At 44.7% G+C, this 12,440-nt stretch overlaps 2 protein-coding genes and 2 pseudogenes across 7 annotated transcripts in view; 3 read left to right on the top strand and 1 right to left on the bottom strand.

Annotated features, from left to right (window-relative positions):
• Positions 1 to 2,626, top strand: part of TIMELESS (timeless circadian regulator) — a 35,789-nt gene extending 33,163 nt beyond the window's left edge. For all 5 annotated transcript variants that reach the window (XM_037133253.2, XM_053662001.1, XM_053662003.1 and 2 more), the window contains one exon: positions 105 to 2,626. In XM_037133253.2, the coding sequence (XP_036989148.2) occupies positions 105 to 178 (74 nt within the window). In that variant the 3' untranslated portion in view covers positions 179 to 2,626. The remainder of the gene's footprint in view (positions 1 to 104) is intronic.
• Positions 2,627 to 2,818: 192 nt separating this feature from the next.
• Positions 2,819 to 4,082, top strand: LOC119040305 (keratin, type I cytoskeletal 18-like; annotated as a pseudogene).
• Positions 4,083 to 7,165: 3,083 nt separating this feature from the next.
• LOC119040329 (centromere protein L-like) lies at positions 7,166 to 8,358 on the bottom strand (annotated as a pseudogene).
• Positions 8,359 to 8,994: 636 nt separating this feature from the next.
• APOF (apolipoprotein F) lies at positions 8,995 to 12,238 on the top strand. Of its 2 annotated transcripts, none has more exons than XM_037133259.2 (2): positions 8,995 to 9,099; positions 11,048 to 12,238. In XM_037133259.2, the coding sequence occupies exon 2, from the start codon at positions 11,065 to 11,067 to the stop codon at positions 11,941 to 11,943; it is 879 nt and encodes a 292-aa protein (XP_036989154.2). In that variant the 5' UTR covers positions 8,995 to 9,099; positions 11,048 to 11,064; the 3' UTR covers positions 11,944 to 12,238. The 2 variants fall into 2 exon arrangements, with proteins under 2 accessions (XP_036989154.2, XP_036989153.2); XM_037133258.2 differs by having other exon boundaries at positions 9,002 to 9,176; positions 11,048 to 12,234.
• The last annotated feature ends 202 nt before the right edge of the window (positions 12,239 to 12,440 follow it).

Raw genomic sequence — 12,440 nt, 5'->3', positions numbered from 1 at the left:
CACCTCTGGCACTCTTCTCTTTAACCCTGAAGATAAATGCTACCCACTCCTTCCCCTTTAACATATTCAGATATTTCCTCTTTTTTTACCCGTGATTCCCATAGCACCAGAGCCGGGCACTCCAGGAATCCAAAAGAAGAAACGATTTCAGATTGAGGATGAAGATGACAGCGACTAAAGAGCCAGAAGCTGTCCTGGCTGGTTTGGCTCAGTGGATTGAGTGCTGGCCTGTGAACCAAAGGGTCACCAGTTCAGTTCTCAGTCAGGGCACATGCTTGGGTTGCAGGCCATGTCACCAGTAGGGGATACACAAGAGGCAACCACACAGTGATGTTTCTCTCCTTCTTTTTCTCCCTCCCTTTCCTTCTTTCTAAAAATAAATAAATAAAATATTTTTAAAATACTTTTTTTTAAAGAACCAGAAGCCAAAGGCTAGAGATAGACCCACATTTAGGTGGTGAGTTTATACAAGAGTTGGAAAGGTCATGAAGGACCAGAAGCTCCTCTCCCTGGGCAGTATAGCCCTGGGCTTCCCGGGGATTTAGGGTCCGGGAAGTTCAAACCATGGTGTTTCGCTTCTCTGCATTCACTTCTCCCATTTTTGTCAATATGACTCAGTAGCTCTCTTACTGACTTCTTGGCACCATTTCCTTGGGCTATTAGCTCCTTTAGCAAATGAAAGGAGTGAATGAAATATAGAAGACAACTTGGGTCCTTCTCAGTGAAATGTTCCTTTTGGCTGTCTGCTGAAGGCGGTCCTGGCACCAGTTGGGGAGCTTTGTGATGTGATGGGTAGGGAGCGTTGTACCATTTGGGCAGCACCGAATGCTCCCATCCTCATGTTCTCTCCGCTGGTCACCAACCCCCCCCCCACACACACACACCAGACTGAGCTCAGTTCCTGCAGTTGATGTGGGGTTGGGATGCAGTACTCCCCAGATGAAGCATGTGCTTGGTTTGTGTTTGGTATTGAAATCACCATGTAAAATTCAAAAGTTGCCAGTGTTGGTCTGACTTCCGATCTGCCTAAGTACCCTGCTGTGTTCTCAGGTGGACTTTTAACTATCAGGTTAAAACAGACCATGAGCCTTCCCTTTTCTCTTGTTTTCCCTACAGAAGACACAGAAAAGTATTCTCACCTCAAGATTCTTTCTCTAGAATAAGTCTTTGGGGTGACAGGAGTTTGCAGCAGGAAGAAACAGGAGCCGCGAAGGGAGAAAAAGCCAGTTGGTCTGCGCGGGGCAGGGCAGAGGGAAAGACAAAGTCTAGGCAAGCAGGGTAAATACCGTGATTATCATTCCGGTCCCTGTCCTTGGAAACCATCAGCTTTCTGGCCCTCTTGTGCTCCCAGCTAAGGTAAGGTAGGTGTGGGCTTCAGGAGACAGCCGTTCAGATCAGGGAGAACCCAAGATAAGGGATGGGTCTAGACTTGTTTCTCTCACTTGGTTTTTTTTTTCTTCCGTAGCCTCTAACGATAGAATGAATGTGTTTGGTTTGTGTCTGGTATTGAATTAAACATGTGCACCCTACTGTAAACCATGGACTTAGGTAATAATAGTTAATAATACATAATACTCAAATAATAAAATTTTAAGATAATTGTAACTAATATACCACACCAACATAAGATGTAATGGGGGAAACTGAGGGATTGATGAAGGGAATATTTGGGGACAATCTATACTTTCTGCTCAGTTTTATAAACCTAAAACTACTCTAAAAAATAAATGCCACTAATTAAAATAAAACCCATAAACAAAACAGAAACAAACTCATGGATACAGGGAACAAACTGTTGGTTGCCAGATAAGAGGGGGTTGAGGGGCTGGGAGACAAAGGTGAAGGGATTAAGGGGTACAAATTGGCAGACAGAATAGTCACAAGGTGTAAAGTACAGCATGGGGAACACAGCAATACACCTACATATGCTGCCAGTTGGGTACTAGACTTAACCGGGGCATCACTTCGTACATTACATAAATGTCTAACCACTATGCTGTACCACCAAGACTAATCTAATATCAATGTCAATGGTAATTGAAAAAATAAAACCCCTAAAAGATCCAACACCCAAGAAGTGACAACTAATGTGAATTGATGAGGAACAGGTGGAAGATGAGGGTGGGGCAAAAATGGGCCGTTTAAGTGAGGGGACATGCATTTGTCTTCAGGCCTCCGTCATTCTCAGCCTTGGAGACAAACCCCACCATTTTCCCGTCCCCCTACCGTAGTTACACAGTCTTCCTTGTCATTTCCAATGCACCCGAGTTGGAAATTGAAGGAATTTCAACAAGGCATTTTTGTATGGAGGATAAGGACATTAAGAACTGGAGATGGAGATGGGCCCAGTTGTGCATGGTGGACTCAAGTCAGAAGTGGGAGAATGTGAAGGATCCAGGAATTTCAGGCAACAATGTGAGATGCCTCTGCATCCAGTTCTTCCTCCTGATTTTTTTAATATAAAATTTTCTTAAAGTTGTCAAATTAGTCTGATTTGGATTTTTTAAATGTTTCTGAGCTAGCATTTTCTATAAGAATAATTCTGCCCTGGCTGGTGTGGCTCAGTGGATTCAGTGCAGGCCTGTGAAACAAAGGATCGATGTTCAATTCCCAGTCAGGGCGCATGCCTGGGTTGCAGGCTAGTTCCCTGCGGGGGACACATGAGAGACAACCACACATTGATGTTTCTCTCCCACTCTTTCTCCTTCCCTTCCCCCTCTCTAAAAAATAAATAAATAAAATATATTTTTTTAAAGAATAATTCTTCCCTGAGCTTCATTCAACCTGAGTCAGCTTCTCACCTTCCTCTCTGAACAACATGAGCTTCAGCACACACTCCAGCTTCTCCACAAGCGACCAGACTCTGGGCTCCGTGCAGTTGCCCAGCTACCGGGTCCGGCCAACCAGCAGCACAGCCAGTGTCTATGCAGGTGCCAGGAGCTCGGGCTCCTGGATCTCCACATCCTGCTCCACTAGCTTGCGGGGTAGCTGGGGATCCAGGGGCCTGGCTGCAGGGATGGCTGGGGGCATCTAAAGTGAGAAGGAGACTATGCAATCAATGCCTGAATGACTGCCTGGCCACCTACCTGGAGAGGGTGAAAAGCCTAGAAGCTGATGATTGGAGACTGGAGATCAAAATTGGGGAACACGTAGAGAAGAAGGGACCCCAGGTCAGAGACTTGGAGAATTTCAAGACCATCAAGGGCCTGAGGACTCAGATCTTTGCAAATTCTGTGGACAATGCCTGCATTGTTCTGCAGATTGACAATGCCCATCTTGTTGCTGATGACTTCAGAGTCAAGTATGAGGGGGAGCTGGCCATGTGCCAGTCTGTGGAGAATAACATCAGTGAGCTCCGACAGGTCATTGACACCAATATTACCCAGCTGCATCTGGAGACAGATAGAGGCTCTCAAGGAGGAGCTGCTCTTCATGAAGAAGAACCATGAGGAGGAAGTAAATGGTCTACAAAACCAGGTCTGCCAACTCTGGGTTGACCGTGGAATTGGATGCCCTCAAATCTCAGGACCTTGGCAGAATCATGGCAGACATCAGGGCCCAGTATCACAAGCTGGCTCGGAAGAACCAAGAGGAGCTGAATGAGTACTGGTCCCATCAGATTGAAGAGAGCACCACAGTGGTCACCTCCCAGACCGCTGAGATAGGCACTGCTGAGATGACACAGTTGAGACTTACGGTCCAGTCATTGGAGATCAACCTGGACTCAACAAGGAATCTGAAAGTTAGTTTGGAGAACAGCCTTAGGGAGGTGGAGACGTGCTACTCATGCAAATGGAGCAACTCAACAGGATCCTGCTACACCTGGAGTCAGAGCTGGCCCAACCCGGGCAGAGGGGGCAGTGCCAGGCCCAGGAGTATGAGGCTCTGCTGAACATCAAGGTCAAGCTGGAGGCTGAGAGTGCCACCTACCGCAGCCTACTGGAAGAAGGGGAGGACTTCAATCTTGTTTGACGCCCTGGACAAGAGCCCTTCCTTACAAACCATCTGAAAGACCAACCCACAGGACTGTGGACAGCAGAATAGTGTCTGAGCTCAATGACACCAAAGTTCTGAAACATTAAAGGCAGCAGAAGTGGAGCACCTTGGAGGGGGCAGGAGGCCAATTAAAAGTTCAGAGTTCAGCCCTGGCTGGTGTGGCTCAGTGGAGTGAGCACGGGCTTGTGAAGCAAAGGGTGACTGGTCCTATTCCCATTCGGGGCACATGCCTGGGTTGTGGGCCAGGTCCTCAGTAGGGGACACATAAGAGGCAAACCACACATTGATGTTTCCCACTCTTCCTCCCCTTCCTGAGACATCTCTCAAATAATAAATAAATTAAATATTTTTTAAAAAAAGTTCAGGGTTCATTGAGCGTTAAAAGTAATAATAGGCCCTGGTATAGCTCAGTTGATTGAGTGTGGGCCTGTGAACCAGAGGATCATGGTTTGATTCCCAGTCAGGGCACATGTCCGGGTTACAGGCCAGTTCCCAGCAGGGGATGCATGAGAGGCAACCACACATTGATATTTCTCTCCCTCTTCCCTTCCCCTCTAAATATAAATAAATAAAATCTTTTTTAAAAAGTAATAATTCTTCCCTGCAAGTTAAACACATTTAAAATATTAAAGGTACACTTTTCTGTATATTTTGTGAATATTTGATTTGTTTAGGCACCTGTTTATAAACCTTCAAGAGTCAAGCTCCTTTAACTTGAGAGGTAATTATTAACAATCTCTAGATGCAGGGAAATAATATTTCACAGTTGCACAAAAGAGGTAAAGGCTGTTTTAAATTCTAGGCATAAACACAGAGACCTTATAGCTTCAGTTGTGTGACTTCAGCCATGGATCAAAATAAACAAAGGCTCACCTATCCTGATCTCAAACACTGCCTTCACAGTGGGCATCAGATACCTGGTTGATTGAATTGAGCTCACAAAGAAGCAAACAGGCAAACAACCAAAACAACAAAATAGATTCTTTGTCATCAAATAGGAAATGTCTCTTTCATCCATCCAACAGAGATCCCCAGATCATCAGGTAACATCAGCAAATTTTCTCATTGCTACCATTAATGGTGAATAATTGATTGGCCTTGCATAAACCAGAAACAAAGACAAAACCATGAAATCAGAAAATAAAGCCCCACTGGAATACACAGTTAAGTTTTATCAGTGCTTGAGAATCACTTTGGAAGCCAAGAAAGACATGTCTGGGCTTAAGCAACCCACAGCAAGGCAGTTTAATTGGCTCTGTCAGGTAAGTCCTTGTGGACATCTTGACCTTTGAAAGAGCTGAAGTAAATTGCAGAAAGGTAAGATCTTGACTATCTTGCAAACATAAAATAAGCTCATGCCTGCAAAGCCATCAACTGTGACCGTGGCATTCTCTTTTCCACTGGGCAGAAATTATATGCATCTATACCAGACAAAGAAAATTCACAAATCAACCTGCCCCAGTGGAGTTGTAAAATAGTACAGTCAGTACAGAGTCAAAGGTGCAAGCCCAGCACTGCTCTAAAAGAACACTTAAAAATCTTTGCCTAATAGGCCAGGTATTGAAAGACAAATACCATATGATCTCACCTTTAACAGGAAGCTAAACAACAAAACAAACAAGCAAGCAGAAAAAAAACAAAGACACTGAAATAGAGAACAAGGGGACAGTGACCAGAGGGGAGAGGGAAGGGAATTTAAGGGGGAAAAGGGGGAGGGATTTGGAGGAACAAATAGGAAGGACACAGGGACGAGAACTAAGGGGGGGTAGAAATGGGAGGGAGATGGGGAGCAGGGGGCAGGAGGGGCTGGGATGGGAGAAATAGAGAAAAAACTGTACTTGAAAAATAACTAAAAATTTTTTTTAAATCTTTGCCTGTTTCTGCTCCCACATTTTGCCTAGCACTTTTTTTCTTGTGGTAGGACTAGGGTGCCAAAGTAAGAAGTAAGTAAGGACAAGAAGTAAGTTCTCATTTATGATAACAGTAACCAGTATTTTAAATTGCTGCTGAAGCTGAGTGCTTTTGTAGATAATGTCTTTCTGTTTCCCCGCCATGTAAACTTAATTTCTGTGCTCTGAATTACTCCTAGAATGAAATCTGGCCTATCGACTTATTTATTTATTTATTTATTCATTCATTCATTCATTCATTCATTTTGCCCTGACTGGTGTGGCTCAGTGGATTGAGTGCAGGCCTGTGAAACAAAGGATTGCAGGGTCCATTTCTAGTCAGGGCACATGCCTGGGTTGCAGTCCAGGTCCAGTCTCCAGTAGCATGTGAGAGGCAACCACACTGATGTTTCTCTTATTCTCTGTCTAAAATCAGTAAATAAAATCTTTAAAACTAAAAAATAAATCTGGGCTTTTTTAAACATTAAAGTTGACATTTTAATTCAATATTGCTGTAAGGATTGAACAACATTAAAAACAAGTACATTAGTGGCTTAAGAATGCATGCTAATGTTTAGTTTGAAGCAGATTTTTGCTTGCTAGTTCTCAACAGCAAAATGATGCTAGGAAAATGTTTTAGAAGACAGTTCTCTCTGAATGTAAGTCTAAAATGCTTCAAAGGGATTAAAGGTTTTTTAAAGACCCAAATCGAAATAACTCAATATTATCAACATTTCATTTGAATCCTAAAAGACTGACATCATAAACATTACATATTTCTTAGAAAAATGGCTGAGAAATTAACAAATCAGCATTTCCTAGAGATTGCCATCCTAGATCATCATGAGCATCTGGCTGTGGTTCATCCACCACCACCTTCTTTGTTCTAAATGCTTCTTAGTTTCCATCTGGGGAACACTAAAGGCGCCGCGAGGAAAAGAGATGCAGAGATGGGTGCCCATTTCTCCTGTGGTCCCTCTCAACGGAGCAATTAGGCAAATAGTGAGAAAAATGCATATAACCCATACCTTATAGTCCCCACAAGGCTTCACCCAATTTGAAAAACTAAATAAAAACAGCCCTGGCTGGTGTGGCTCTGGATTGAGTGCTGGCTTGCGAACTGAAAGGTCACCTGTTTGATTCCCAGTCAGGGAACATGCCTAGGTTGCAGGCCAGGTGCCAGTTAGGGGCATGTGAGCGGCAAATAATCAATGTATCTCTTGCACGCTGATGTTTCCCTCTCTCCCTTCGCCTCTCTAAAAATAAGTAAAATATTGAAAAAGAAAAGTTGCCAGTTCTGTCAAATATGCCAACATTCCAATAAGGTATTTATGACATAGAATCTTTACTTTCTGTCAGTATGTGCTGAAGCTACAGATGTTGATACACGAACCAATCTTGTGGCTGATTGAGTTGAAATCCTATGGACATACGAATAAAGGCAGTCAACTTCCTCCTGGGTAAATTCCCCAGGTGTCTTGTAGAGAATGTCCCACAAAGCTCTTGCATCCTCTGGATGCATGACATCAGAAATGTACAGACCTTGAGGGCTACGGGGTATAGACCAAAGAAATTCAGTGTAGTCCATAACAGTCTGTTTTGCATGCAGTCCACAGAAGAGCCATCCAGAAAAGATGAAATGCATCTTTTTGTGTTTGATTGCTAAGGGACTGAAATAAGTCAAAAGTTTTATGAAACCAGGTTCCAATTATGGCTGCATTAGTCTCTGCTCCATTTGCGAGGAATAAGGATAGACAGGCAAAATCTTCTGAAACACTCTCCGGAAGACTGTCTCCAAGATTTGATAGAATCTAAACAAGAAATGGCTTCAGGGTCTCTCTGCGTTCCTTTCATTCCTAGGAGAGTAGAGAAAAATCACTTCTATGTTGAAGTCTTTTCCCACTTCCACAGCAAGTCCTTCTAGCTTTTCAGCAGCAATAAATGAGCTCAGAAGTTTAGAATACTCTTTGAGATTAGTGTAGGCAAATTTATACAGGGGAGATAAACTATATGAAGTCCATTGTTTACACAGAAGGAATGCATCCTTTTGAGGAGCAACATCTTATGGCAACTGCAAACTAGGGAATTCTCCTTTCAGGTGAAGTCGGGACAAATGAACTCAGAGATTCTAATTGTCTTTGCACAGGAGTGGCCCCTATAAAGCAGTCTTTAAGCCTTGAGATTGCACTGTGTATGGGAGTCAATTCTGGTGTATCACAAGAATCTGTGCTCCATTAAATGCTGTGATGACGCTATCGCCCATTCTGGCTCCACGATTCATTCTTCAGTCTGGATTCATAACTATGCACAGACTGGCCCCCCCTGCCAGGGCCTGCTGCGAAATGCCGCCTTGGAGAAGCTGCCATTTAGCCCCCTGCCGCTGCTGCAGTTTAAAATTGCCGACTTGCTCTGTGACCAGATGCAGGAAGCTTCCCTGGTGCCAATTCCAAGAGAGTAAAGCAACTGGAGTCATCATTTTACTAAGTGCCGTTTCCCCCCGGTTTATTCTTGCTTGTGATGGGCCAGCCCTGGCGCTGGGAGGAGTGAGGAACATGGGAGGAAGGACCCAGGACAGCTTTGGCTGCCTGCGGGAGGTGGGTTATAGCACGGGAGAGGAACGGCTATGACACAATATGTGGACTCGCCTATCAGTTTTAGAGGCACCACATGACATTGGTCCCTATTTTCCAGACTGCAGTTTCTCCTCTATTAATAGACCTTTTAATGAGAAATGAAACCTCTATTCCTATGGTTTTAATGCAGGCTTAGAAAGAGGTAATTATGGTAATGAATGGTTTAATCAGGGAATGGCATTGGAATTAAAAAGGTAAAAACTAAAAAATTGCTCTGATTTGGCCTGACTTGCCAGTAGGTGCTATTTTCCCATTCCTTTATCTGATAAGTCCATTGAAAAAACTATTTTGGGATCTCCTCCCCAGAAATCATTGGCAAACCTGCTTTTCACTCCCTTGCTTCCCCCAGAAGATACAGGGGAATTTTTCCTGATCAAAGTTTAGGTCTAGAGAAACCCTTTGGGTGGCAGGGGCATGGGTCAGGAGAAGCAGTATCCTGAAAGGGAAAAGTGTTTTGTCAGCATTGGGTAAAGGTGAAGAGGACAAAGCCTGAGCCTGGAAGAGGTGGATAAATATTTGGGAATGTTACGTCGTCACTGTTTTCAGAGGGGGCAACATTTTTGGCTGGGGTGAAAGAGAAGGTAAGATCTAGAAAGCACCGAGACAACGGATATGTTTGGAGGAACTCATTCCTCTGGCTTAATTCCTTGTGGAGCAGGTGAGGATCATGGGAAGCCTTTTTAAGGGTCAGGTGAAGCTATATCCAGGGTAACTGAGGTTTCCAAGGGCTAAGACACTTCCTAGCTCTGACCAGTTTTCGTGTCTCTTTATCTTAAGCCTTTCCCTACTTTCCAACCTGAGCATTGCTTCCTTGAAGCAGAGCTGTTTCTGCTGACCCACCATAACCAAGGCTGTGCTGCTCCTTTGCTGTATCTTCCTGTCCCCAGTGGCTGCCTTTGCCAGAAATGCCCAGAAAGGGGCCCTGACCTCCCGCTGCCTTTTGCAGAAACAGGCATCTTCTGAACATGCTCTCCAACCAGATCCCTCTCCCAGATCCCAGGACCTGCCAGGATCTCTTGTACACGGCCCTCTGCTTAGCCCTTCTGCCAGGGAGTCTATCCTGCTTAGCTCTGGAGAGAGCCCTGGAGGAGGCTGGCTGCCCAGCTGAGGCTCACATTTCTGCTGCTTCAGCGTGTTGGGGTGGAAGGAAATGATACCACTGAAACCCTCATTCATGAGAGTAAAAAAGCAATGAGAGCAAGGGATTGGCAATGCTAAGGTCATTCTGAGGGATCTGGGGGATCCCCACGAAGCTCGGATAAATCCAACATGCAGATACTCATCCTGAGGGACGTATCAATGCTGATGAACATGCGCACTGGGGTCACTGGTCCTGCAGTTAGTTCAGATGGTAACTGAGTTTGCTAAGAGGCTGCACCCCATGTTGCTGGTGACACAAGTCACAGCTTTTGCTGTCATCCGTAGAACTGCAAGTATGAGTCTTAGGAACATATTGAAGAAGTAGGCAATAAGCTGAAGAAACCTCCAAGTTAAGATCTCTCAGTGTCTATAGATGATGACAATATAATTTATCCAATGGTCCAGGGTTATTCTGAGGTACCTTATGGGCCAACTGATTCCAGAATTTGTCCAGGTTTACTTCAGCTATTCAATGCCACTTAGCTAACAAGTCTCTTCCTTGGACTGTGTTCAAGGATGGGATATGGTAGGTAGTTAAAGATTTTGGAGAGCAATTGGGACAGAAGTATGCTGTTTATCCCAGTGTTAAAACCCATGTGACTGGTGTGAGCCTTGCCTCTCTCCACTTAGCAGTTCTCACTCCCTTTCTATTCCCTCTTCCCTTTTCTTTCTTTCTGTCCTCATATACTGGCTATGTAATATGTTTTAAGTATGAGTGGTATTTTAACCATTTCTCATTCATTTACCCTGTCCCAAACCCCCAAATAGATGCTGTTGTAGCTTGCTAATATAATTTTTAAACTGAAAAGGGAAATTTTAAAAAGAGCAAATAGTCTATAGATGTACATCTAATCTCTTCTGATTCTGGGTCTCCTGGCTTCTGTCATGAGCCAGAGTGGGAACATGGCAGGGACCTGTAGGAGATGCCAAAGAACGAGGTCTTAGGTATTGAGGTCAAGTGTGTGACAAGGGGACAAGCTTTGAGCAGCCAGTACAAATGGACAGGTATTTGCAGAGATTGCATGTTTTACTGATCATAGGGTAAAGCAAATAGCTCCTTTACTCATGGAGTGTTACTAGAGAAGTGGGCAGCATGGAAGCAAGTAGCTGCCAAACTTACCAAGGCAGTCTCACTTCTCTGTGACCGGACTGTCTGGTCACTTAGGGCCCCCTATAAGCGGGTGGCAATAAAGTAGAGGAAGTCCCTGGTAACCTGAAGATGGAGAAGGCCAAGTGTGAACAACTGAGTTGCATTTCCTGTTTCCTAGGCCTTTACCTGAAAAGAAGAGAAGCTTAAAGCTGTTGGATGAGGTGTGCTCCGAGTCCTGGACTCTTTCAGACCACATATCTTATAGAAACTGTATATTTATGTTTTTTTTCTCTCTTCAGCATACTCTAATCCAGACATGAGTGGCTTCAGACTCATCACGATACCACTTGAGCTGCTTCTTTGCTACCTCCTGCTGCACCCTGTTGATGCCATTTCATATGGAAACCAGACAAATATCCTGATGCATCTTCCCTCATCCTTGGAATCCTGGCCACCCTCCTCAGGCCCCTCACTCTGCCAGGCCCTACTCCCAAAGTCCCTGCCTGGCTTTACCCATATGGCCCCTTTACACAAGTTCTTGGTAGGCCTGTCACTGATGATTGCCCTGAAGGAAGCTGGCTGCCATGCTGATGTCCAGGCCCTGCAGCTTCACCTCTACCGCCAGGGGGGTATAAATGCTACACAGATCCTTACCCAACATCTTCAAGGGCTGGAGAAAGTCAGGAGCACAGAGAGGGCAGTGTCAGTGGATACCCTGGCTTCTGCTCTGCAGCTGTTGGCCAGGGAGCAGCTGGGCCCAGGGAGAGCCCGACGCTCCTTCACCGCTGAGGACTGTGATTACAAACAGGAGCAGGATATGCACAGTATAATCCAGTGGTTGCCAAAAGTGGGAACCTTCTACAACCTGGGCACAGCTTGGTATTATGCTACTCAGAACTGCTTGGACAAGGCCAAGGAACGAGGCCAAGATGGGGTCATAGATCTGGGTTTTGACCTTCTAATGACCATGGCTGGACTGTCAGGGGGGCCCATGGAACTAGTGATCAGCAGTACACTTAAACCTGCAGTGAAGGCTAGGGCTCAACAGTTGATCCAATATTACTATGAGAAAGAGGCCAGCACAGGCACCCCTCATGTGAGTGACATGGCAGAAACAACTACCATGGCCCCTTTGCTGTCCCAAGCAGTAAATTCATTTCCTTTCTGGGGGTGGCCCTTCAGATCCTGGGAATGAGAGTTTTGAAATATAAAAAGTGGTAAACACAATAAATAAATAAACTTAGTATTCTGACAAGCTGTGTTCAGAATCCAAATCTCTGATTTCTTTTATAGCACTGGGAAGGGAGGGCTGTAAAAGCTAGGAATTTTAAAGTTTGGAGTCAAAGGGTTTGGTTTTCAATCCAGCCTCCACTTGTTTGAGCCTCATTGATCGTTGACTAGTAACTTCTTTCTCCAAACTCAGTTTTAAAACTTTCTAAGGTGGGGGATGATTTTCGCCTCAATGGGTTTTGTGGAAGTTAAAAACGATGTAATAAACCTAAAGTACATAGCACGTACTTCAGTACCTCGGTACACAGTTGAGAGTTGTTTTGTTTTGTTACTACTTCAGCCCTCCCCTTCCTATCTCAAAGTGTTGAAATTCCGGTCCCGCCTCTTCTTATGGAGTCCAAAGCGTTTCACGGTTCGAGCAATATCGGTTCCGTAGCGACTGAGCAAGTTCTCGGAAAGCAG

The sequence above is a fragment of the Artibeus jamaicensis genome, unplaced genomic scaffold (genome assembly GCF_021234435.1).
Source record: "Artibeus jamaicensis isolate MK-2021 breed Jamaican fruit bat unplaced genomic scaffold, CSHL_Jam_final contig_233, whole genome shotgun sequence".
Lineage (NCBI taxonomy): Eukaryota > Metazoa > Chordata > Mammalia > Chiroptera > Phyllostomidae > Artibeus > Artibeus jamaicensis.
The sequence above is the reverse complement of the archived record's forward strand: the minus strand, read 5'-3'. Positions and strand labels throughout refer to the sequence as shown.